This window comes from Taudactylus pleione, unplaced genomic scaffold (genome assembly GCF_031769625.1).
Source record: "Taudactylus pleione unplaced genomic scaffold, aTauple2 ptg000863l, whole genome shotgun sequence".
Classification (NCBI taxonomy): Eukaryota; Metazoa; Chordata; class Amphibia; order Anura; family Myobatrachidae; genus Taudactylus; species Taudactylus pleione.
The window spans coordinates 447,501-474,791 of NW_028285265.1; the positions used below are offsets into that span (position 1 = coordinate 447,501).

At 49.1% G+C, this 27,291-nt stretch overlaps 1 protein-coding gene across 1 annotated transcript in view; it reads right to left on the minus strand.

Moving 5' to 3' along the window:
* The window catches only part of CPSF1 (cleavage and polyadenylation specific factor 1), a 264,399-nt gene that overhangs the window by 199,171 nt on the left and 37,937 nt on the right, over positions 1–27,291 (minus strand). Inside the window, exon 7 of the mRNA XM_088458900.1 lies at positions 2,239–2,385. Within this exon, the coding sequence (XP_088315026.1) occupies positions 2,239–2,385 (147 nt within the window). The remainder of the gene's footprint in view (positions 1–2,238; positions 2,386–27,291) is intronic.

Genomic DNA, 27,291 nt, shown 5'->3' on the forward strand with positions numbered 1-27,291 from the left:
GGAGACCGACACAGAGAGACCGAGAGGGAGACCGACACAGAGAGACCGAGAGGGAGACCGACACAGAGAGACCGAGAGGGAGACCGACACAGAGAGACCGAGAGGGAGACCGACACAGAGAGACCGAGAGGGAGACCGACACAGAGAGACCGAGAGGGAGACCGACACAGAGAGACCGAGAGGGAGACCGACACAGAGAGACCGAGAGGGAGACCGACACAGAGAGACCGAGAGGGAGACCGACACAGAGAGACCGAGAGGGAGACCGACACAGAGAGACCGAGAGGGAGACCGACACAGAGAGACCGAGAGGGAGACCGACACAGAGAGACCGAGAGGGAGACCGACACAGAGAGACCGAGAGGGAGACCGACACAGAGAGACCGAGAGGGAGACCGACACAGAGAGACCGAGAGGGAGACCGACACAGAGAGACCGAGAGGGAGACCGACACAGAGAGACCGAGAGGGAGACCGACACAGAGAGACCGAGAGGGAGACCGACACAGAGAGACCGAGAGGGAGACCGACACAGAGAGACCGAGAGGGAGACCGACACAGAGAGACCGAGAGGGAGACCGACACAGAGAGACCGAGAGGGAGACCGACACAGAGAGACCGAGAGGGAGACCGACACAGAGAGACCGAGAGGGAGACCGACACAGAGAGACCGAGAGGGAGACCGACACAGAGAGACCGAGAGGGAGACCGACACAGAGAGACCGAGAGGGAGACCGACACAGAGAGACCGAGAGGGAGACCGACACAGAGAGACCGAGAGGGAGACCGACACAGAGAGACCGAGAGGGAGACCGACACAGAGAGACCGAGAGGGAGACCGACACAGAGAGACCGAGAGGGAGACCGACACAGAGAGACCGAGAGGGAGACCGACACAGAGAGACCGAGAGGGAGACCGACACAGAGAGACCGAGAGGGAGACCGACACAGAGAGACCGAGAGGGAGACCGACACAGAGAGACCGAGAGGGAGACCGACACAGAGAGACCGAGAGGGAGACCGACACAGAGAGACCGAGAGGGAGACCGACACAGAGAGACCGAGAGGGAGACCGACACAGAGAGACCGAGAGGGAGACCGACACAGAGAGACCGAGAGGGAGACCGACACAGAGAGACCGAGAGGGAGACCGACACAGAGAGACCGAGAGGGAGACCGACACAGAGAGACCGAGAGGGAGACCGACACAGAGAGACCGAGAGGGAGACCGACACAGAGAGACCGAGAGGGAGACCGACACAGAGAGACCGAGAGGGAGACCGACACAGAGAGACCGAGAGGGAGACCGACACAGAGAGACCGAGAGGGAGACCGACACAGAGAGACCGAGAGGGAGACCGACACAGAGAGACCGAGAGGGAGACCGACACAGAGAGACCGAGAGGGAGACCGACACAGAGAGACCGAGAGGGAGACCGACACAGAGAGACCGAGAGGGAGACCGACACAGAGAGACCGAGAGGGAGACCGACACAGAGAGACCGAGAGGGAGACCGACACAGAGAGACCGAGAGGGAGACCGACACAGAGAGACCGAGAGGGAGTCCGACACAGACAGAGGGAGACCGACACAGACAGAGGGAGTCCGACACAGACAGAGGGAGTCCGACACAGACAGAGGGAGTCCGACACAGACAGAGGGAGTCCGACACAGACAGAGGGAGTCCGACACAGACAGAGGGAGTCCGACACAGACAGAGGGAGTCCGACACAGACAGAGGGAGTCCGACACAGACAGAGGGAGTCCGACACAGACAGAGGGAGTCCGACACAGACAGAGGGAGTCCGACACAGACAGAGGGAGTCCGACACAGACAGAGGGAGTCCGACACAGACAGAGGGAGTCCGACACAGACAGAGGGAGTCCGACACAGACAGAGGGAGTCCGACACAGACAGAGGGAGTCCGACACAGACAGAGGGAGTCCGACACAGACAGAGGGAGTCCGACACAGACAGAGGGAGTCCGACACAGACAGAGGGAGTCCGACACAGACAGAGGGAGTCCGACACAGACAGAGGGAGTAAGAGAGAGACAGAGGGAGGAAGAGAGAGACAGAGGGAGTCCGACACAGACAGAGGGAGAGAGACAGAGGGAGAGAGAGGGAGGGAGGGAGAGAGACAGAGGGAGGGAGACAGAGGGAGAGAGTACTGGTAAGCATGTGATCTTACTGTATAGCATATATGAGAGATAGAGAGAGTGAGTGTAAGTGACATACCCAGGCCAGGTCTGATTTGGCTCAAACAGTATGAGTAGCGTGGGCTCGTAGTACCCGTGCAGGAACTGCATGTCAATAATATTCAGAAGCTTCTCATCCAACTCTCGGACGTCGATGATATAACTGGGCAGGAAGCTGGACTTCTGCCTACAGAGGGAGAGAGACAGATAAGTACTAAGTATATCTCTTACACTGTACAGCTGGGTACACAGATGTCTAATCTGGGCTTAATCTGACATTGGACAAGTGTGTACCCTCAGCCGACCAATATACAGGTGTGTAGGCTGCGGAGACTGAAGCTGGCGACCTCTCTCCGGTCTCAGCAGCCGGGCGTTGCGTCTGGGTCGGAGGAGTTCAGCAGCAGGCCTAGATTCACCCCCCACCACAGCTGCAAGCCAATCACGGCTCACCATGTCATCGCCCCGCCCCCTTGGGCTGACTAATATTAGCCAGGAGGAGTCAGCGAATGGCAGTCCGATGGTAGGGAAGGAGCAGGCGAGGGCTCCTGAAGACATAAGATGCCATAAATCCTGGGGGGTGCCAGCCATAAGAGCGCTTAAAGGCCGTCGCCCAGCAGGTGAAGGAGCTGCTTAATATATTACAACAAAAATCTGTGTATTTATACTATTTGTAATATTTTCTTTACAGGCGGACTACAAGTGCCAGCGGGTCCTTAATGTCCGATTATGCTGGCACTTCTTGTTCCACAAGTGTCGGCATGCTGGGACCTGTAGTCCATCTGTAAAGATCAACATCTATTTCTAACACCATGAACTCCGTACATACTGCCACCAGGGGTACAGGGCTTAGCCATACACTGCTTGCTGCTTGGGAGGGAGGACCCTATTTTATTTTTGGGGTCCCCATTTTCCGAGGGATTCTAGCCCTGGGCTGACCAGTTTGGGGCTGGTTAAAGTGATAGCAGGACGACCACATGATGTGGCAATAACCCCCAGCTGGCTCAGCCTGGTGGAGGTTATTGAGAAATAGGGGGTGCACCATGCAGGTTTTTCCAATGCCAGATCAGGCTCAGAGCTCCAGGGCTGGTTACGGATTGGAGGGGAATCCCACACACCTTTTTTTTTTTCTTTAAAGTTAACCATTTCTTGGTACAGACTGCACAGGGCAGCTCCGCCCCTTATTATGTAAATGTGTGTGTGAGCGGCAGCTGGTCTGGTGTGTGTATATAGAGAGCAGGCCTGCAGAAGGATTGTATACACAGTCTGATCTGGAGGCCGATCTACGGCAGCGGTGAACAATTTTGGACCTCTACAAAAGCGCAGTAATTGGCAGCCACCTCGGCAGGAAACCCCCGGGAGTCACCAAACTCCCCAATACAAATAAAAGGCTGGTGCCCAGAGGTTGGCGCTACAGTCCTCCAAATAAGGTCAATAATTATGAATGATCAGAAAAGAATGGTATTCTTCCGGAGGCAATAGTCTGTCATATCGTATCTACCGTCACAAAGGGTATAGGATAGAGGGAGGGATAGAGATAATCACTAGGGCGTATAGAGGCAGCACTGACGGGTCACACGGGGAGGGATAGAGATAATCGCTAGGGCTTATAGAGGCAGCACTGATGGGTCACACGGGGAGGACAAGAGATAATCACTAGGGCTTATAGAGGCAGCACTGATGGGTCACACGGGGAGGGATAGAGATAATCACTAGGGCTTATAGAGGCAGCACCGACGGGTCACACGGGGAGGGATAGAGATAATCACTAGGGCTTATAGAGGCAGCACTGATGGGTCACACGGGGAGGACAAGAGATAATCACTAGGGCTTATAGAGGCAGCACCGATGGGTCACACGGGGAGGGATAGAGATAATCACTAGGGCTTATAGAGGCAGCACTGATGGGTCACACGGGGAGGGATAGAGATAATCACTAGGGATTATAGAGGCAGCACTGATGGGTCACACGGGGAGGGATAGAGATAATCACTAGGGCTTATAGAGGCAGCACTGACGGGTCACACGGGGAGGGATAGAGATAATCACTAGGGCTTATAGAGGCAGCATTGACGGGTCACACGGGGAGGGATAGAGATACTCACTAGGGCTTATAGAGGCAGCACTAACGGGTCACACGGGGAGGGATAGAGATACTCACTAGGGATTATAGAGGCAGCACTGATGGGTCACACGGGGAGGGATAGAGATAATCACTAGGGCTTATAGAGGCAGCACTGATGGGTCACACGGGGAGGGATAGAGATACTCACTAGGGCTTATAGAGGCAGCACTGACGGGTCACACGGGGAGGGATAGAGATAATCACTAGGGCTTATAGAGGCAGCATTGACGGGTCACACGGGGAGGGATAGAGATACTCACTAGGGCTTATAGAGGCAGCACTAACGGGTCACACGGGGAGGGATAGAGATACTCACTAGGGATTATAGAGGCAGCACTGATGGGTCACACGGGGAGGGATAGAGATAATCACTAGGGCTTATAGAGGCAGCACTGACGGGTCACACGGGGAGGGATAGAGATACTCACTAGGGATTATAGAGGCAGCACTGATGGGTCACACGGGGAGGGATAGAGATAATCACTAGGGCTTATAGAGGCAGCACTGACGGGTCACATGGGGAGGGATAGAGATAATCACTAGGGCTTATAGAGGCAGCACCGACGGGTCACACGGGGAGGGATAGAGATAATCACTAGGGCTTATAGAGGCAGCACCGACGGGTCACACGGGGAGGGATAGAGATAATCACTAGGGCTTATAGAGGCAGCACTGATGGGTCACACGGGGAGGACAAGAGATAATCACTAGGGCTTATAGAGGCAGCACCGATGGGTCACACGGGGAGGGATAGAGATAATCACTAGGGCTTATAGAGGCAGCACTGATGGGTCACACGGGGAGGGATAGAGATAATCACTAGGGATTATAGAGGCAGCACTGATGGGTCACACGGGGAGGGATAGAGATAATCACTAGGGCTTATAGAGGCAGCACTGACGGGTCACACGGGGAGGGATAGAGATAATCACTAGGGCTTATAGAGGCAGCATTGACGGGTCACACGGGGAGGGATAGAGATACTCACTAGGGCTTATAGAGGCAGCACTAACGGGTCACACGGGGAGGGATAGAGATACTCACTAGGGCTTATAGAGGCAGCACTGATGGGTCACACGGGGAGGGATAGAGATAATCACTAGGGCTTATAGAGGCAGCACTGACGGGTCACACGGGGAGGGATAGAGATAATCACTAGGGATTAGAGAGGCAGCACTGATGGGTCACACGGGGAGGGATAGATATAATCACTAGGGATTATAGAGGCAGCACTGATGGGTCACACGGGGAGGGATAGATATAATCACTAGGTCTTATAGAGGCAGCACTGATGGGTCACACGGGGAGGAATAGAGATAGTCACTAGGGATTATAGAGGCAGCACTGATGGGTCACACGGGGAGGGATAGAGATAATCACTAGGGATTATAGAGGCAGCACTGATGGGTCACACGGGGAGGGATAGAGATAATCACTAGGTCTTATAGAGGCAGCACTGATGGGTCACACGGGGAGGAATAGAGATAGTCACTAGGGATTATAGAGGCAGCACTGATGGGTCACACGGGGAGGGATAGAGATAATCACTAGGGCTTATAGAGGCAGCACTGATGGGTCACATGGGGAGGGATAGAGATAATCACTAGGTCTTATAGAGGCAGCACTGATGGGTCACACGGGGAGGAATAGAGATAGTCACTAGGGATTATAGAGGCAGCACTGATGGGTCACACGGGGAGGGATAGAGATAATCACTAGGTCTTATAGAGGCAGCACTGATGGGTCACACGGGGAGGGATAGAGATAATCACTAGGGATTATAGAGGCAGCACTGATGGGTCACACGGGGAGGGATAGAGATAATCACTAGGTCTTATAGAGGCAGCACTGATGGGTCACACGGGGAGGAATAGAGATAGTCACTAGGGATTATAGAGGCAGCACTGATGGGTCACACGGGGAGGGATAGAGATAATCACTAGGTCTTATAGAGGCAGCACTGATGGGTCACACGGGGAGGGATAGAGATAATCACTAGGGATTATAGAGGCAGCACTGATGGGTCACACGGGGAGGGATAGAGATAATCACTAGGGCTTATAGAGGCAGCACTGACGGGTCACACGGGGAGGGATAGAGATAATCACTAGGGCTTATAGAGGCAGCACTGATGGGTCACATGGGGAGGGATAGAGATAATCACTAGGGATTATAGAGGCAGCACTGATGGGTCACACGGGGAGGGATAGAGATAATCACTAGGGCTTATAGAGGCAGCACTGATGGGTCACACGGGGAGGGATAGAGATAATCACTAGGATTTATAGAGGGAGCACTGATGGGTCACACGGGGAGGGATAGAGATAATCACTAGGATTTATAGAGGGAGCACTGATGGGTCACATGGGGAGGGATAGAGATAATCACTAGGGCTTATAGAGGCAGCACTGATGGGTCACACGGGGAGGGATAGAGATAATCACTAGGATTTATAGAGGGAGCACTGATGGGTCACACGGGGAGGGATAGAGATAATCACTAGGATTTATAGAGGGAGCACTGATGGGTCACATGGGGAGGGATAGAGATAATCACTAGGACTTATAGAGGCAGCAATGATGGGTCACACGGGGAGGGATAGAGATAATCACTAGGACTTATAGAGGCAGCACTGATGGGTCACACGGGGAGGGATAGAGATAATCACTAGGGTTTATAGAGGCAGCACTGACGGGTCACACGGGGAGGGATAGAGATAATCACTAGGGATTATAGAGGCAGCAATGATGGGTCACACTGGGAGGGATAGAGATAATCACTAGGGCTTATAGAGGCAGCACTGATGGGTCACACGGGGAGGAATAGAGATAATCACTAGGGATTATAGAGGCAGCACTGACTGGTCATATGTTGGTGAAATGGAGAGAGACTCGGTAAGGCTTGTAGAAGTAGCCCTAGATCAGAATAGAATGGTAATCTTCCGGAGGTAATCTTCTGTGATATCCTATCTCCCGTCATAATGGGTATGTGGAGAAAAGAAAACAAGAAAACAAGGAGAAATGTGTAGAACCTTCTTTACAAGAGGAAATCAGATACTCTGGTTGGAGACCCAACGTACCATACTCACTATAATTATAGGAGGGTGAAACTTATAAAAGGTATCTTTAATCCTCTGTGTAGAAATAGGACACCCTTGGAGCTTCAATACCGGTGCTACCTCACCCAAAGTGTCCTAGGAATAAGGATGGGCGTACCCAACTCACTCTATTCTCATGCAGTAATAACTTCCAAAGGTTTCTTTTATGAGTGGGCGTACCATACTCACTTCTGCTACCATAGGATAACACTCTTAAAGGTATCTTTAGATCTCAAAAAAATATTCCTCATAGATCCTTCCGCTGGGATTAGTAAAAAACTTGCGGTGTTGTTGGAGAAATACCGAAGTAAGGGAATTTTAAAAGACAAAGAATGGCTATATATATTCATACCTAATCCGGCAATACCAGTCTTGTATACTCTCCCTAAAGTCCATTAAAACGCACAACACCCCCCAGGTAGACCCATTGTAGCGGGAACTGAGTCTGTTACAGCCAATCTATCCCAATATTTGGATCGCTCATTACAACCTTTAGTCGTAAAAACTAAGGCCTATTTGAAAGATTCCTTACAAGTGATAAGAGATTTAGAAAAAATTATTTGGGATTCAGATATGTATCTAGTTACGGCGGATGTAACATCCTTTTAGGTATCTTTAATCCTCTGTGTAGAAAAAGGACACCCTTGGAGCTTCAATACCGGTGCTACCTCACCCAAAGTGTCCTAGGAATAAGGATGGGCGTACCCAACTCACTCTATTCTCATGCAGTAATAACTTCCAAAGGTTTCTTTTATGAGTGAGCGTACCATACTCACCTCTGCTACCACAGGATAACACTCTTAAAGATATCTTTAGATCTCAAAAAAATGTTCCTCATAGATTCTCCTCCAACAGTATAAAACATTTATTCCATATCTCCAAACAAACAGTAGTAAAAAACGATTAAAATAGTCCAAAAAAGAACATCATGGATCTACCGCGGGTCACCTGATAGATGTTAAATGGGTAAAAGAAGGAGGGGGATTTAACCCCCTATTGTACCTCAGCACACTGAATAATACCTGCAACAATATATGAAGACTATATGGTCATAGAAATTCAGAGATATTAGTTGCATGCATTTGCAAATACATGGGAGGCTGCTGGGCCACGTCACGGCTTCTCTGTTACCAGCAGTCCCTAACACTAAGGGATTCACGTCCGGGGCGCAGTGCACCCCAAAAAACGTCCAGCCCAGGACCCCCCCAGGGCATCACACGAAAATGGAAGAAGAGTGACAGTGCAGTGTAAAGTATAGCTGTGTGTGAGTAATCATTAAGTGTGGAATGAGAGGTTAAAATATATGTGAAAAAATACATGAATAATAAACAAACATAAAAGGTGATGTGAAAAGCAACTATGTGTATTAAGTGGTGATGCCCTGAGGCGGCCCAGCCAGACCAGTCCCAGGGGCGCTACGCCCAAACGCTCACCCCAAATGTAAAATATACCAATTATAAGGCCTCATGATAAAGGACGTGAATCCCTTAGTGTTAGGGACTGCTGGTAACAGAGAAGCCGTGACGTGGCCCAGCAGCCTCCCATGTATTTGCAAATGCATGCAACTAATATCTCTGAATTTCTATGACCATATAGTCTTCATATATTGTTGCAGGTATTATTCAGTGTGCTGAGGTACAATAGGGGGTTAAATCCCCCTCCTTCTTTTACTTAGTATGACCCCTCCCTTTCATGCACCTGATTAGTACTGCTAGATTGATTGAGCAGCTGCCATTTTTGTTTAGATGTTAAATGGGCCCAGTACCTTTATCCAGACAAAGGGGCCCGGGTTCTAGGTGTACCAACGGTATTCCACAAAAGTTGAATAAAATAGAAGTAGAGTCCCATACCAACGCGTTTTTCAAGGTGTACTCTCCCTACTCCCTTAAATACCCCTGTAATCACCATTCACCAATCACAATTCCTGTATGGGCGGGGGCATAATCCATTGTACATAAAACAAGAGATATGGTAAGAACTTACCCTTGTTATCTCTGTTTCTACGAAGTCCATAGGGTCCACAGGGTTGACCTTGGGGTATAGGTTGGGAACCAAATCCGGGCACCACGCAGTTCAAGCTTTTAGCTCCCAGGATGCACTTGGGTCCACTCTCCCTATAACCCCACCCTCAAGCCAGAGGCACCTCAGTTTGTAAGTAGCCAAAGGCCGGAGGAGGAGAGAAAAAGAGAGAGAAAACTGGAGCACTCAATAACCATACTCACAGAAATGGGAGACGGAAAACCGGTGACCAGCCACACAGCCCATATGAAGCCAGGTGCGTCAGGGCGGGCGCCCTGTGGACCCTATGGACTTCGTAGAAAGAGAGATAACAAAGGTAAGTTCTTACCATATCTCGTGTTTTCTACTTCAGGGTCCATAGGGGGTCCACAGGGTTGACCTTGGGGATGTCCCAAAGCAGTTCAACTAAGGGCGTGGACGCTCCTGTGCTGAAAGGAGTACCCGGAGCCCAAAGGATGCATCCTGAGAGGCAAAGGAAACCAATGCCTAGAACCTTAAAAAGGTGTGGACTGTAGATCACATGGTCACCTAGTAAGGCAAAACAGCCGAGGCGCCACAGCGAGCCGCCCACGAGGGTTACATGGCCCAAGAAAAAACAAGCCTCAACAAAAGAAAGGCCTACCCATGGGTAGGCCCCTGAGGAAGACATACGAGGCCATCCAACCAACATGTGGTTATAGGGAGGCCATCCTTTCCTGTGAAAACCAGAAATCTCAGACCACCAAAAAGGAGTCCGATTTCCGTAAGGAACTTGAACGGATCACATAAATCCAAAGAGGCCGGACCACAGTCGATGAGGCCACACCAGCCGAGAGGACTGGGGACTGAATGGCCGTACCATAAGTTCCAGAATAATATGGAACCTAAAAACCACATTAAGAAGAAACACAGGGCGAGAGCAACTCACACCCTGACATGATGCCCTCCAGAAGAGGGAACCACATGAGAACGCTCCCAATTCAGACCCTCTCCTGGTTAATATAAACACCCTGAGAGAAAGAGAGAGCCTAAGCAATAGACCATGTAATGGCTATCACAACCAGCGGATCCATTGACTGTCCCCGGAGGGAACGAAGAACCACTACTAACTCCCAAGGAATCCCTAGGGAGGACAAATGGAGGCATAATGCAGAAAACACTCCAAAGGATGAACTGGATACCAGAGTGGAGCAATTCCATATCTTAACCATACTGACAGTGTAGAGATCCGCACTGTCAGGAAGGCCAGGCCGAGGGTGAAACCCAAGCCAGCCGGAAGGAATGCCAGAATATCTGGAAATCCTGGACACCGGAGGATCGTATCGACAGGTACAATACCATAAGAATTATGGCTGCCACAGTTTGTGGTAGGTCCCAGCAAAAGCTGATCTATGTGCTGTAATCATTCCAACGATGAAAAAGCCAGGGAAGCCGTAAGACCACTGTAGGGACGCAGTCAAAGACAAATGACCCAGGTCCAAGGCAAAACCAAGGACCCTGAGACAACAGGTCCGGGCAGTGAAGCATCAGGAATGGAGTATCGATGGAGAGTCTCCGAAAATCCAAGTACCCCTGACATCTGGGGCAATCAGGAGCCCCCAGCAGGAAAGCATCTCCGTCTCGATTGAAACACTTCCCTCGAGGAAGAAGGGAGACCGGAGAACACAGGTACGCAAAGTGGAAGGACCACTTCACCGACAAAGAGTCACTGAAGGTTGCTTCAGAATCCCCAGAGCTGGACTGTAACACCATAGTGTGATAAAGTCAGAAGGCCATGAGGGTCACCTCAGGGCCCCCAGTACCCCCCCCCCCTGCTCACCAGAAGATGAAACCTCTCTTGGGGAAGACTAGTCCCCGGGATGCACGTCGTGACGGCAGAGGACTCTCGCTTCCCAATGGAGAGCTCCTGAAATGAACGCTGCCGAGATGGTCGGGAGGAGACCCTCGGACTATGTCCGAATGTGTGACATACCTGTCATTGCCACCCAACTAACAGTGTTGCTAAAAAGGAAGCCACTGTCCTGACCCTGTCGGACTGAACCTTTTCAGGTTCACCGGGAAACAAGAGTTATGCCAGAGTGAAGGCCCAAGACAGGCTAAAATTCCAACAAGTTAATTGACAGGGTGGAATCGACAGACGTCGAACTGCACTGAAATGGATGCGAACCAGACACTGTCCATAGCAAAGAATACCCTGGACGAGATGGCCATAGCCACCCGGAAAGGGACCGACTTGCCTCCGGAGAGAGCATCATCGTTTGAACAGTGATCCGATATTTGCCCATGCATCCCAGAATATAAAGACATATGTCGACTGCGTAGACATCCATGTACTCCTAGAGTGGAGATTCCGTCTTACGCCAGAAGAATTCTCAGATTCTGAGAATCCAGCAGGGCTCCTAGATGAAGAATACCCAGAGAGGGATGCAGGGAGGACTTTTTCCCCGTTGATTAAACGTCTGCACCCTGAAGAAGCCACGGTCATCCTGACCTGGCTGTAAAGTACCCCGGTGATCCCGCTAAGAGCAGGAGGCCATCCAGGTACAGGAGCATTGGGATATACTGAACAGAAGAACTGTCAGAAAATCCAAAACGCTGGTAAACCCCTGTGGGGCTGAGGACAGTCCCAACAGGCAGAGCCCGAAAAATTGTAAGTGTTGCTGTAATACAGCAAACCTCAGTCCATGCTGAGGAAAGGTCTCTGTAAGTACCCGTAGGCACGCGTCCTGTATATCCAGTGATACCATAAAGTCCCCAAGTTCCAAACATAGTAGGATGGAGCATAGGGATTGCCTCCTGAGCCCAGGTAGCTTTAGGAACTGGTTCAGGGAATTGAGACAGAGAATAGGCCAAAGAGGACCATTAAGCCACCGCACCAGAAAGAAAGCAGAACAACCAGTCCCTTGCTGAGAAAGTGGGGATGGCCTAATTAGCTCTGCTTACCGCAACAACTGTATAGCTTTCTGGATTTGTAAGGCCCTGTTGGGGTCTGAATAAGGGCACGCGTACCATCACATGTAAAGAGGCCGCCTGAGCAAAGAGAGGGCGTACCCTCCTACCCACGTAGCCGCGGCAACTTGACACTAGTACCTGCCGAACTGAGAAAATCGCTATCTCCCAGTGGGAGGCCTGTCTCGTCAGGCTGAAGAGATATCCGTAGGTTCAGAAGCAGGATCGGCTGGCAGTCCAGGCCTGCTCGGTACTGGATATGTTGGCCCTTGTAGAGGCAGACAGTCTATGAAGAAAGAGACCTTTAGGCTGACCCAGAGGACAAAAAGACTTAATAGACTTAGTCTGAGGCCCTGTAGTGGGCATAGCTGAAGGCGGGAAATTTGTACTGCCACTGTCAAGGTCAGGACCCAACAAGATATACCCTATAGATGGTATCTGCACCTCTGCATTCCCAGAGCGCAGCCATAGGGTATTACGGAGGATACCGTCGCAGCCGGAGCTCTGAAAGTTAGGAGACTGGTAGCCAATATAGGCATTTCCACCTATGACAACAGCATATATTACGTGAGCGACCAAATACATCTGAACCCCAGACGTGTTGGAGGGAAAACATTACAAATGCATCAGCTCAGTATGCAATAGTATTAACCAACCCTGCTATAGCCATGGTAGGATGGGTAACAACCCCTGAAAGCGAGTATACTGAATTCAGGCAGAGTTACCACCTACAGATCCGAAGAATCCGACCACGCAGGAATGGGAGGCGTAGTAACGTCTGTAATGAGACGAATAACACGCCCATCCCCCCCAGGAGGGGCTCGTGATGACCCTCAGGGAATTTGGGACAGGAGGCCAAACACTGTGGTAATACCTTGTATCTGGCAACAGCCAGAGTCCCGCCATGCGATCCCCCCGCTAGTCAGCAACAGGGAACCCGAAGGCACGCAATACTGAGGGTGTATGATACAGGTGCAGGTCAACATTCACTCTAACCAGAATGGACCTGCTACCAGCCCCAAAGCAGGGATAATACCTGAAATAGGCTTCCCCCCGTGTAAGAGGGAAAGAGCCCAAAACAGTATCCAGTTCACGGCAGAGCCAACTGGGAAGTAACCACAGGGCGTCAACCACGCCAATTTGCGTTTAGTAGGAAACAACATCCACCCAGGGTGGCTGTGGTAATCCCTGCAAGGGGAATGACAGACTATTGTGGCACCAGGGGGAATTCATATACACGAAAAGCCCCTGCAGGGAGCGATAGTCTGTGTCACAGGGGAAGAGTGCAAGAAACTGCGAGATACCCTGAGATGAAAAGGGCAGTATGGTGAAGTAACCCCCAGGTGAGGTACAACAATGGGGCCCGCCCGGCGATCCGCAATTGAGAGGATCCCGAGAAAACAAAACGCCCAAATGGGTCGTGAAAGGGGCCGGCACCAGATGACGCCACATACAGAACCCTTTAAGAGTTAAATCCTCCGCACTAACACCTGCAGCACATGGCTTGCAGGATAGTAAAAATGGGTGCAGTATAACGCTCTATCTCCTGGTCAGACATATCTGACCAAGCTTGGCGGAAATATCAAGCAGCGCTATACTGTTCCTGACTGATGCTAAGATTAGCTGCAGGGACCCATTTTCTGCGTATGCAACACACAGTTCCACCCAAAATATGGCAACGTGCAGCACGCAACAGTATGTGACAAACCTCACAAATATTAACGAGTATATAAATGTGAGGTCTCAGAACCACCCCAAGTACAGCTGTATTAGGGCAGATAAGGAAAGGGATAGATATACACTGACAGGTGAGAGAATAAAGTACAGACAGTCAGCACTAGCATAAGTCACATACAATGCAGATATATACATATATACATAAACATGTCATATAATATACTGCACTATTACACTGCATGCAACTTACCCAGATTCAGTGTCTGGGATGGCTACAGCGCTGTGTACACTGACCTGATGGTGAGGTACGCAGGGGGACTGGACTCACTGCCATCTCCGGAGATTTCTGCTGCACCACAGAGAAATGGGCGCTGGAGACCTCAGAAGAAGCGTGGCCCGCGGAGGAAGCAGCTCAGCGATGCCAGACTATACATACTGAAAGGCGCGCTGAGCTGAGGGGAGGAGCCGCTGTAACAGGGAAGGCTGCCTCCCCTGGCCGGCTATTAACCCCCGGGATGCCGGCTCCCTGCGCCGATCGCTAAGTCCCTGGTGGTCTAGTGGACACACGGGGTATGGGGGGCCCGCCGCCACTGCCGGCGCCTCCGGTCTCTGGGTCCCCAGAGACCGGAGGCACAGGACTGCATTTCAAATGCGCGGATCACCGCACCTTACCTGCTCCCCGTGGATCCGGCAGCAGTCCAGGGCGCCCGCAGAGTCCGGCTAGTACAGACTTTGGGGTCCCGCGAGATCCCCAGATCTCAGCGCCAGCGGGGTGACGGAGCGGCAGCTTAGACGTCCTATGGACAGTCCGATGCTGCCGCTCTGAAGAATCCAAAGTAAAAATAAAAACTTTGTCCTTTGAAAAAAATAAAGCTTAGGGGCTGCTAATCAGCTCCCCCTGCGCTAACGGTGACCCGACTCCGGCCGGGCACCAACTTAAACTGAGGTGCCTCTGGCTTGGGGGTGGGGTTATAGGGAGAGTGGACCCAAGTGCATCCTGGGAGCTAAAAGCTTTAACTGCGTGGTGCCCAGATTTGGTTCCCAACCTATACCCCAAGGTCAACCCTGTGGACCCCCTATGGACCCTGAAGTAGAAAAAACATTGATGATATATAAAATGAATTGTTACGGACGTAATAAGACTTAACATCCATTTTCCTGCGTTCCACCTAATGGAACGCAAACATGCGGCCCGGAAGTGACGTCACTCTTAGGAATCCTTTCAGCTGAAACTACAGCGTAAATCCTCGTGGTTCATTCCGGAGGGGTTGGAAGGGTGCCATGACTCACATCCGCCCTTGTGTGTGCCGCCCGCTAAAGAGCACGAACTGGACCCGGAAGTGACGTTCCTCTCACTGGAACGCACAAGCGGGAACCGGAAGTGACGCTACGGACTGGCTGGGCAGAGGAGAAAGCCTTCCGGGCGGGAAACAAAAGTCTCCTCCACTGGGTTCCGTACCAAAGAAAAGGGACGTTATTAACCCATAAACAACCCTTTCCTTTTCACAGTTTATACATGTAGCAACAAGCACCAAATCATCATAAAAACAGGGGAGGTGCAGATAATAGTAATAAACAATAATAAAAAGTTAAAAAACATGAAAAATTGTGTGTACTAAAAATATGTAGAAACACCAAAAAGTATATGAAAGCATTGACCTAAATTTAAGAAGATGCTAATGGTACCGTGAACAGTATTTAAAGAAATAGGGGAGAAACCACTTCACTTCAAAATCAGAGTTTAGTCCCTTAGGGCCAAGAGTTCCTAACTCAAAGATCGCTCTCATTTCAGCCTTAGCCAGCCTCTCCTCATTATTTTTTCTCCAAAAAGGGGGAATGGATATCAGTCCACAATATTTTGAGAGATGGGAGGTGTGACCGGACGCCTTTCGCCTAGGCCGTCCCTGGTCACGGGTTAGCGCTTTTGGACTCCCACTCACCGTCAGTGACCGCCTGTCACTGACTCCGCCCACTGCGCCGTGGGTGTGTAACGATGCTGCCACCACCAAACTCTACCATCGGCGTTTGGAACCGCTTATTAGGTACACTCAGGCTCCTATGTCGGCACCTGGAACCGCTTCTGCTGCGTATGCGTTTGATTAACTACGGACACACCTCCTGTTTGGTGTCGGCTGTTCCCACCTGATCCCTCGCAATGGACCAGGTCTGCACGGTAGCTTGGCAGAGAGCTTGAACTTGGAGACGCTGAGCTTTTACCCAGAACAGCAGGAGAACAGAATAGCGTTTTGCGCAATTCTGTTAGTCGCAGGATTGAGATACCATTGAAGTCAGGCAAGGTGTTTATTGCTCAAAGTCTTAAAAAAGACCCTCCCTTCCGCCTGAAGGGGGAATATCAGCATACAGGATGTTACAGCAAATCTTCTCCTCATAGAAGTTACAGGGTTGTACACACACAGGGCTCACAGTCCCTCTTTTTATGTCATTCTTACACACAACATCACAGGGGGCAAATCCACCCTGTGCTCCTTCCAGCCAATCATTCTAGCTCAGAAAACATAAATTAAACAACATTTTACATTTCAAAGGAGTCACTCAATATCCTCCTTCCTAATCCACCAACACAAACTGATTTATCATACATTATACTGTCTCCTATAATGTTGGTATAACATGTCACAGGAAATAGTAAATGACATTCATCCTTATCACTTTGGCATTTCCAACCTTAACACATTCAGCTTTTAGAAGTGGCATCCAAAAGGATCTCCTTAAAAACAAATTGTCTTTTCAAAAGTAAGTTCTGTACATGAAGTGTTTGGCTATATGACACCATCACACAGAGACCTTCCAGCCAGGGGTCACTTGGATGCACTACATAGAAAGCTTAGTTACACAATGGCTCTGACCACTATCATAGGTCAGGATGATAACATATCACTTCCTATGTCAGGAGGTGAGAAGGTCTCATAACCACTTCACTTATAGCTACAGCCTTCTAACACAGCTTATACATTCCTTCTAAGTGCATTTTCTCTACAAAATATACATGTAAACCATATAGTGCATAGCCTATTAAATATACGTTGCTTCATGCACTAATGCATTGCAGATCAGCTGCAGTGCATTACAGCAATACATATATACTTTGAAACAGTTTATTATAAACCATGTGCAGTGTGCTTTTACACTGTCCTTTTAAAAATTACGGCACAGCACAAGGGTTAACCCTTTCAGTGCTGTGGCAGCCATTAACCCTGTGTGGCCTGCCTCCGGCCACACGAGGGATCTCTATTATGGACTTCATCAAAATGGGCTGAAAGACTGTGTGTCAACATTCCCCTTTTGATGTTCCGAATATGTTCCCCCATTCTGTCGTTCAGTCTACGGGTAGTCCTCCCTATGTACTTTTTGCCACAAGTGCATCGCAGCAAATAGACAACGTTTTTACTATTACAGGTGTTAAAATGATTAATTTTATGGTTTCTATTGTTGACACTGGAAACACATTATGTAAATTTCATTGTCTCACTTTTGCAGATCCTACACATGGAACAATTACCGCATCTATAAAACCCTTTTGATTTGATAGTACTACGGGTCAATTGAGATTATGGGGTAGTAGCACTTCTAACTAGGTCTGTTTTAATATAATTCGCTTTACTATAGATGAACTTTGTTTTTTCTTGGATATGATCCCTAATCGCTATGGGGTCTATTTACTAAGCAGTGTGAGAGAGTGAAAAGTGATAAGATGCCAGCCAATCAGCTCCCAACTATCATTTTTCAAACACAGCCTGTGAGATGGCAGTTAGGAGCGGATTGGCTGGTACCTTATCACTTTTCACTCTGTTTGCTAACATTGCTTAGTAAATAGACCCCTATATCTTTTCGGAGAATGTTCCAAAGTCTAGTAATAATTTTCTTTAATTGTCTATGTTGGCAATTAAATTTCGTAATAAAAGGGATACCTCAGGGACAATTATTTACTTTGTTACCCGTTTTAGATATTAAATCTGAACGATCCTGTCTCAAATATTTTTTAAAGTATGTTTCCACTAAACCCTCATTTTATCCTTTTTTTAATAAATTGGTCCTTCAATTCGGTGCCCTGAGAGACATAATCCCCATATCTGGTGCAATTCCTACGGACGCGATTAAATTGGCTGTTCAGTATAGAAGAGAGCCAATTAAGATGATGATTGCTGTTAAATGCTATATAAGAATTGCAGTCCGTATGTTTAATATATGTCTTAGTACTTAGGGTATTACTAGTACTGTATATATTTAGGTCTAGAAAGTTCAGTCTCCTTACTAATCTGAAAAGTTAATTGGACATTTATATCATTAGAGTTAAATAGGCACAGAACCCGTGTAGGGAGGGTAAGTCAAGAGGATGTCATCTATCTATCTCTTCCAGGTCACCAGGTTTGCCCCAATTCATGGCCTTCAAATACACACTGTTGTTCCCAATGTGCCATAAACAAATTGGCATAACTTGGGGCGAAACTGGTACCCATTGCCGTACCCTTTAATTGTAGATAAAAGTAGTCTCCAAAACTAAATAAATTGTGAGTCAAAATGAACTCTACACTGTCTAGAATCAAATCCTTACGTTCTAAAGTGATATCTTCTAAATCCAGAAAATATTTGGTGGCTAGTAGTCCCTGTTGATGATTTATGACGGTATAAAGGGATGTTACATCCGACATAACTAGATACATATCTGAATCCCAAATAATTTTTTCTAAATCTCTTATCACTTGTAAGGAATCTTTCAAATAGGCCTTAGTTTTTACGACTAAAGGTTGTAATGAGCGATCCAAATATTGGGATAGATTGGCTGTAACAGACTCAGTTCCCGCTACAATGGGTCTACCTGGGGGGTGTTGTGCGTTTTAATGGACTTTAGGGAGAGTATACAAGACTGGTATTGCCGGATTAGGTATGAATATATATTGCCATTCTTTGTCTTTTAAAATTCCCTTACTTCGGTATTTCTCCAACAGCACCGCAAGTTTTTTACTAATCCCAGCGGAAGGATCTATGAGGAATATTTTTTTGAGATCTAAAGATACCTTTAAGAGTGTTATCCTATGGTAGCAGAGTGAGTATGGTACGCCCACTCATAAAATAAACCTTTGGAAGTTATTACTGCATGAGAATAGAGTGAGTTGGGTACGCCCATCCTTATTCCTAGGACACTTTGGGTGAGGTAGCACCGGTATTGAAGCTCCAAGGGTGTCCTTTTTCTACACAGGATTAAAGATACCTTTCATAAGTGTCACTCTCCTATATTTTATAGTGAGTATGATACATTTGGTCTTCAAACAGAGTATCTGATTTCCAATTGTAAAGAAGGTTCTACACATTTCTCCTTTTTATTTTATTTTCTCCACATACCCATTATGACGGGAGATACGATATCAAAGAAGATTACCTCCGGAAGAATACCATTCTATTCTGATCTAGGGCTACTTCTACAAGCCTTACCGAGTCTCTCTCCATTTCACCAACATATAACCAGTCAGTGCTGCCTCTATAATTCCTAGTGATTATCTCTATCCCTCCCCGTGTGACCCATCAGTGCTGCCTCTATAATCCCTAGTGATTATCTCTATCCCTCCCCGTGTGACCCATCAGTGCTGCCTCTATAAGCCCTAGTGATTATCTCTATCCCTCCCCGTGTGACCCGTCAGTGCTGCCTCTATAAACCCTAGTGATTATCTCTATCCCTCCCCGTGTGACCCATCAGTGCTGCCTCTATAAGCCCTAGTGATTATCTCTATCCCTCCCCGTGTGACCCATCAGTGCTGCCTCTATAATCCCTAGTGATTATCTCTATCCCTCCCCGTGTGACCCATCAGTGCTGCCTCTATAAGTCTTCTGTTTTATCATTGCGTTTATGGCCATATATTTACTACAGTTTGAGTCTCCCTTATACAAAATGCTTGGGACTAGGGGTATTTTGGATAACGGAATATTACGTATTTTGGAACATTTGCATATCTTGGAAATAGGACCCAAATATACACACATAATGCATTCATGTTTCATAAACATGTTATACACAGCCTGCAGGTCATTTTATACAATATCTTTAATAATTTGTGCCTTAGACAAAGTTTGTGTACATCAAAAATCAAAGGTTTCATTATCTCAGCCATGCCAAAATGTTTCCGTATTTTGGAATATTTGGATATGGGAGACTCAACCGGTACTAGCTGGTATACCCTAAGTTGCTCGGGTTGAAGTTCAAACCTAGGCAAAAAACCTAATTCTGGTCAATCTACACCACCCTGACAAGTTTGGTAGAGCTAGGTCCAAAACTCTGGCCTTGCATAAAGGAGACAGACAGACAAGACTTTCTTGCTTATTAATTTATTCATGCAATAATGTTCTTAGTACTGTACGGTGCAGGGGAAACCTTGTGACACCCTATCAATAAAACTTAATAGGACTTCTAGTACTGGTTCGATGGACTGAGGCAACTCAGTCAGAGGCTCCCGCTCCACACCTGTCCAAATAAACCTTTTCACGGCTGCCTGCAGCTTTTTAAACACCGACCGCTACCTCACCCTCCGCTGCCAAATGGACTGGTACCCGACTGCTACACCGCTGTGCGCACCCCAGCGTCCACAACAGAACCACTACGCTGCAGCCAACATGTGTCTGAAGCCAAATCTGAGGCGATGTCTCTGGCATGTAAGAAAATCACAGTTGAACTTGACCCTCCTCCCACTTTAAAGGAATGCCGCACTCTGGATACACCGGCCACGTATGGGGACATTATAGATAATGAGCAGAATCTGCACCAGCTCACACACACAGTCTCTGATACTGAGCCGCATCTGCACTAGCTCACACAGAGTCTCTGATACTGAGCAGCATCTACACCAGCTCACACAGAGTCTCTGATACTGAGCAGCATCTGCACCAGCTCACACAGAGTCTCTGATACTGAGCAGCATCTGCACCAGCTCACACAGAGTCTCTGATACTGAGCAGCATCTGCAGCAGCTCACACACAGTCTCTGATACTGAGCAGCACCTGCACCAGCTCACACACAGTCTCTGACACTGAGCAGCATCTGCATCCGCTCACACAGAGTCTCTGATACTGAGCAGCATCTGCACCCGCTCACACACAGTCTCTGATACTGAGCAGCACCTACACCAGCTCACACACACAGTCTCTAATACTGAGCAGCACCTGCACAAGCTCACACACAGTCTCTGATACTGAGCAGCATCTGCATCCGCTCACACAGAGTCTCTGATACTGAGCAGCATCTGCACCAGCTCACACACAGGCTCTGATACTGAGCAGCATCTGCACCAGTTCACACAGAGTCTCTGATACTGAGCAGCATCTGCACCAGCTCACACACAGGCTCTGATACTGAGCAGCATCTGCACCAGCTCACACACAGGCTCTGATACTGAGCAGAATCTGCACCAGCTCACACACAGGCTCTGATACTGAGCAGCATCTGCACCAGCTCACACAGAGTCTCTGATACTGAGCAGCATCTACACCAGCTCACACACAGAGTCTCTGATACTGAGCAGCATCTGCACCAGCTCACACAGAGTCTCTGACACTGAGCAGAATCTGCACCAGCTCACACACAGAGTCTCTGATACTGAGCAGCATCTACACCAGCTCACACACAGGCTCTGATACTGAGCAACATCTGCACCAGCTCACGCAGAGTCTCTGATACTGAGCAGCATCTGCACCAGCTCACACAGAGTCTGATACTGAGCAGCACCTGCACCAGCTCACACACAGAGTCTCTGATACTGAGCAGCATCTACACCAGCTCACACACAGGCTCTGATACTGAGCAACATCTCCACCAGCTCACACAGAGTCTCTGATACTGAGCAGCATCTGCACCAGCTCACACAGAGTCTGATACTGAGCAGCACCTGCACCAGCTCACACACAGGCTCTGACACTGAGCAGCATCTGCACCAGCTCACACAGAGTCTCTGATACTGAGCAGCATCTGCACCAGCTCACACAGAGTCTGATACTGAGCAGCATCTGCACCAGCTCACACACAGGTTCTGATACTGAGCAGCACCTGCACCAGCTCACACACAGTCTCTGATACTGAGCAACATCTGCACCAGCTCACACAGAGTCTCTGATACTGAGCAGCATCTGCACCAGCTCACACAGAGTCTCTGATACTGAGCAGCATCTGCACCAGCTCACACAGAGTCTCTGATACTGAGCAGCATCTGCAGCAGCTCACACACAGTCTCTGATACTGAGCAGCACCTGCACCAGCTCACACACAGTCTCTGACACTGAGCAGCATCTGCATCCGCTCACACAGAGTCTCTGATACTGAGCAGCATCTGCACCCGCTCACACACAGTCTCTGATACTGAGCAGCACCTACACCAGCTCACACACACAGTCTCTAATACTGAGCAGCACCTGCACAAGCTCACACACAGTCTCTGATACTGAGCAGCATCTGCATCCGCTCACACAGAGTCTCTGATACTGAGCAGCATCTGCACCAGCTCACACACAGGCTCTGATACTGAGCAGCATCTGCAGCAGCTCACACAGAGTCTCTGATACTGAGCAGCATCTGCACCAGCTCACACACAGGCTCTGATACTGAGCAGCATCTGCACCAGCTCACACATAGGCTTGATACTGAGCAGCATCTGCACCAGCTCACACACAGGCTCTGATACTGAGCAGCATCTGCACCAGCTCACACACAGAGTCTCTGATACTGAGCAGCATCTACACCAGCTCACACACAGAGTCTCTGATACTGAGCAGCATCTGCACCAGCTCACACAGAGTCTCTGACACTGAGCAGAATCTGCACCAGCTCACACACAGAGTTTCTGATACTGAGCAGCATCTACACCAGCTCACACACAGGCTCTGATACTGAGCAACATCTGCACCAGCTCACGCAGAGTCTCTGATACTGAGCAGCATCTGCACCAGCTCACACAGAGTCTGATACTGAGCAGCACCTGCACCAGCTCACACACAGAGTCTCTGATACTGAGCAGCATCTACACCAGCTCACACACAGGCTATGATACTGAGCAACATCTCCACCAGCTCACACAGAGTCTCTGATACTGAGCAGCATCTGCACCAGCTCACACAGAGTCTGATACTGAGCAGCACCTGCACCAGCTCACACACAGGCTCTGACACTGAGCAGCATCTGCACTAGCTCACACAGAGTCTCTGATACTGAGCAGCATCTGCACCAGCTCACACAGAGTCTGATACTGAGCAGCATCTGCACCAGCTCACACACAGGTTCTGATACTGAGCAGCACCTGCACCAGCTCACACACAGTCTCTGATACTGAGCAACATCTGCACCAGCTCACACAGAGTCTCTGATACTGAGCAGCATCTGCACCAGCTCACACAGAGTCTCTGATACTGAGCAGCATCTGCAGCAGCTCACACACAGTCTCTGATACTGAGCAGCACCTGCACCAGCTCACACACAGTCTCTGATACTGAGCAGCATCTGCATCCGCTCACACAGAGTCTCTGATACTGAGCAGCATCTGCACCAGCTCACACACAGGCTCTGATACTGAGCAGCATCTGCAGCAGCTCACACAGTCTCTGATACTGAGCAGCATCTGCACCAGCTCACACACAGGCTCTGATACTGAGCAGCATCTGCACCAGCTCACACACAGGCTCTGATACTGAGCAGCATCTGCACCAGCTCACACACAGGCTCTGATACTGAGCAGCATCTGCACCAGCTCACACACAGAGTCTCTGATACTGAGCAACATCTGCACCAGCTCACACACAGGCTCTGATACTGAGCAGCATCTGCACCAGCTCACACACAGGCTCTGATACTGAGCAGCATCTGCACCAGCTCACACACAGGCTCTGATACTGAGCAACATCTGCACCAGCTCACACAGAGTCTGATACTGAGCAGCATCTGCACCAGCTCACGCACAGTCTCTGATACTGAGCAGCATCTGCACCAGCTCACACAGAGTCTGATACTGAGCAGCATCTGCACCAGCTCACACAGAGTCTGATACTGAGCAGCATCTACACCAGCTCAAACACAGGCTCTGATACTGAGCAACATCTGCAGCAGCTCACACACAGGCTCTGATACTGAGCAGCATCTGCACCAGCTCACACAGAGTCTCTGATACTGAGCAGCATCTGCATCCGCTCACACAGAGTCTCTGATACTGAGCAGCATCTGCACCAGCTCACACAGAGTCTCTGATACTGAGCAGCATCTACACCAGCTCACACACAGGCTCTGATACTGAGCAGCATCTACACCAGCTCACACAGAGTCTCTGATACTGAGCAGCATCTGCATCCGCTCACACAGTCTCTGATACTGAGCAGCATCTGCACCAGCTCACACAGTCTCTGATACTGAGCAGCATCTGCACCAGCTCACACAGTCTCTGATACTGAGCAGCATCTGCACCAGCTCACACAGTCTCTGATACTGAGCAGCATCTGCACCAGCTCACACAGAGTCTGATACTGAGCAGCATCTACACCAGCTCAGAGTCTCTGATACTGAGCAGCATCTGCATCCGCTCACACAGAGTCTCTGATACTGAGCAGCATCTGCACCAGCTCACACACAGTCTCTGATACTGAGCAGAATCTGCACCAGCTCACACACAGAGTCTCTGATACTGATAGTGTTCCCGCTAGGCTGTTTTAGCGGGGCGCGGCGCCCTGCCCTCCTTCTGGAGGGCAAAAAGCACCCTGCCCTCCAGGAGGAGGGCAAAAAGCGCCCTGCCCTAACAGCCTGCGGGAGCCGTTCTCACCCGCGGGACGCAGTGTCCCGCGGGTGGACAAACATGCGGTGACCCGGTCACCGCCGGGGAATAGACGCCGGGCGCATGCGCCCGGCGTCTATTCTCCCTTTCTGCAGCGCTTGGGGGCTGCCCGGCATGTCCGTAAGCGCCGGGCACGCCCCCAAGTATGACGAAAAGGGGGACGCGTCTTATAGACAGGCCCCCTTTTCGTAACCACGCCCCCTTTTCGGACGCGCGCGCGCGCCTTCGGCGAGCGCACAACATTGCCCTCTCTAGCTCCGGCGCCCTGCCTGCCGCCGGAGCTAGAGGGAACACTATACTGAGCAGCATCTGCACCAGCTCACACAGAGTCTCTGATACTGAGCAGCAACTGCACCAGCTCATACAGAGTCTCTGATACTGAGCAGCACCTGCACCAGCTCATACTACCCAATTACCACCCCTTGTAGTGTATTCTACCCAACTACCACCCCTGTAGTATATACTACCCAATTACCACCCCCTGTAGTGTATACTACCCAATTACCACCCCCTGTAGTGTATACTACCCAATTACCACCCCCTGTAGTGTATTCTACCCAATTACCACCCCCTGTAGTGTATACTAACCAATTACCACCCCTGCAGTGTATTCTACCCAATTACCACCCCCCTGTAGTGTATACTAGCCAATTACCACCGCCTGTAGTGTATTCTACCCAATTACCACCCCCCTGTAGTGTATACTACCCAATTACCACCCCCTGTAGTGTATACTACCCAATTACCACCCCCTGTAGTATATACTACCCAATTACCACCCCCCTGTAGTATATACTACCCAATTAATAATCTCCTGTAGTGTATATTACCCAATTACCACCCCCTGTAGTGTATACTACCCAATTACCACCCCCCTGTAGTGTATACTACCCAATTACCACCCCTCTGTAGTGTATACTACCCAATTACCACCCCCTGTAGTGTATACTACCCAATTACCATCCCCTGAAGTGTATACTACCCAATTACCACCCCCCTTGTAGTGTATACTACCCAATTACCACCTCCCCTGTAGTGTATTCTTAGCAACACTACACCACACATACATTGTACCATAGTAACCAGACTGTATGTGTGACCGGACGCCTTTTGCCTAGGCCGTCCCTGGTCACGGGTTAGCGCTTTCGAAATCCCAATCACCGTCAGTGACCGCCTGTCACTGACTCCGCCCACTGCCCCGTGGGCGTTTAACGATGCTGCCACCACCAAACTCTACCATCGGCGTTTGGAACCGCTTATTAGGTACACTCAGGCTCCTGCCTCAGAACCTGGAACCGCTTCTGCTGCGTATGCGTTTGACTAACTGCGGACACACCTCCTGTTTGGTGTCGGCTGTTCCCACCTGATCCCTCGCAATGGACCAGGTCTGCACGGTAGCTTGGCAGAGAGCTTGAACTTGGAGACACGGAGCTCTTACCCAGAACAGCAGGAGAACGGAATAGCGTTTTGGCGCAATTCTGTTGGTCGCAGGATTGAGTCAATTGGTAAAGGCAAACGGTGTTTATTTGCTCAATGTCTTAAAGAAGACCTTCCCTTCCGTCTGAAGGGGAATATCACACAGAAATCAAACAGCAATTCTCCACAAAGGATTTACAAAGATGTACCACATACAGGAATCTTATCAGCAGCTCTTCTCCACACAGAAGTTACAGGGTTGTACACATACAGGGCTCACAGTCCCTCTTTTTATGTCTTTCTTACACACAACATCACAGGGGGGGCAAATCCACCCTGTGTTCCCTCTAGCCAATCATTCTAGCTCAGAAAACATAAATTAACAACATATTACATTTCAAAGGAGTCTCTCAATATCCTCCTCTTCCTAATCCACCAACACAAACTGATTTATCATACATTATACTGTCTCCTAATGTTGATATAACATCACAGGAAATAGTAAATGACATTCATCCTTATCAGTTTGGCATTTCCAACCTTAACACATTCAGCTTTTAGAAGTGGCATCCAAAAGGATCTCCTTAAAAACAAATTGTCTTTTCAAAAAGAAGTTCTGTATCTGAAGTGTTTGGCTATATGACACCATCACACAGAGACCTTCCAGCCAGAGGTCACTTGGATGCACTACAAAGAAAGCTTAGTTACACAATGGCTCTGGCCACTATCATAGGTCAGGATGATTAACATATCACTTCCTATGTCAGGAGGTGAGAAGGTCTCATAACCATATCACTTATAGCTACAGCCTTCTAACACAGCTTATACATTCCTTATAAGTGCATTTTCTCTACAAAATATACATGTAAACAATATAGCGCATAGCCTATTAAATATACGTTGCTTCATGCACTAATGCATTGCAGATCAGCTGCAGTGCATTACAGCAATACATATATACTTTAATACAGTTTATTATAAACCATGTGCAGTGTGCTTTTACACTGTCCTTTTAAAAATGG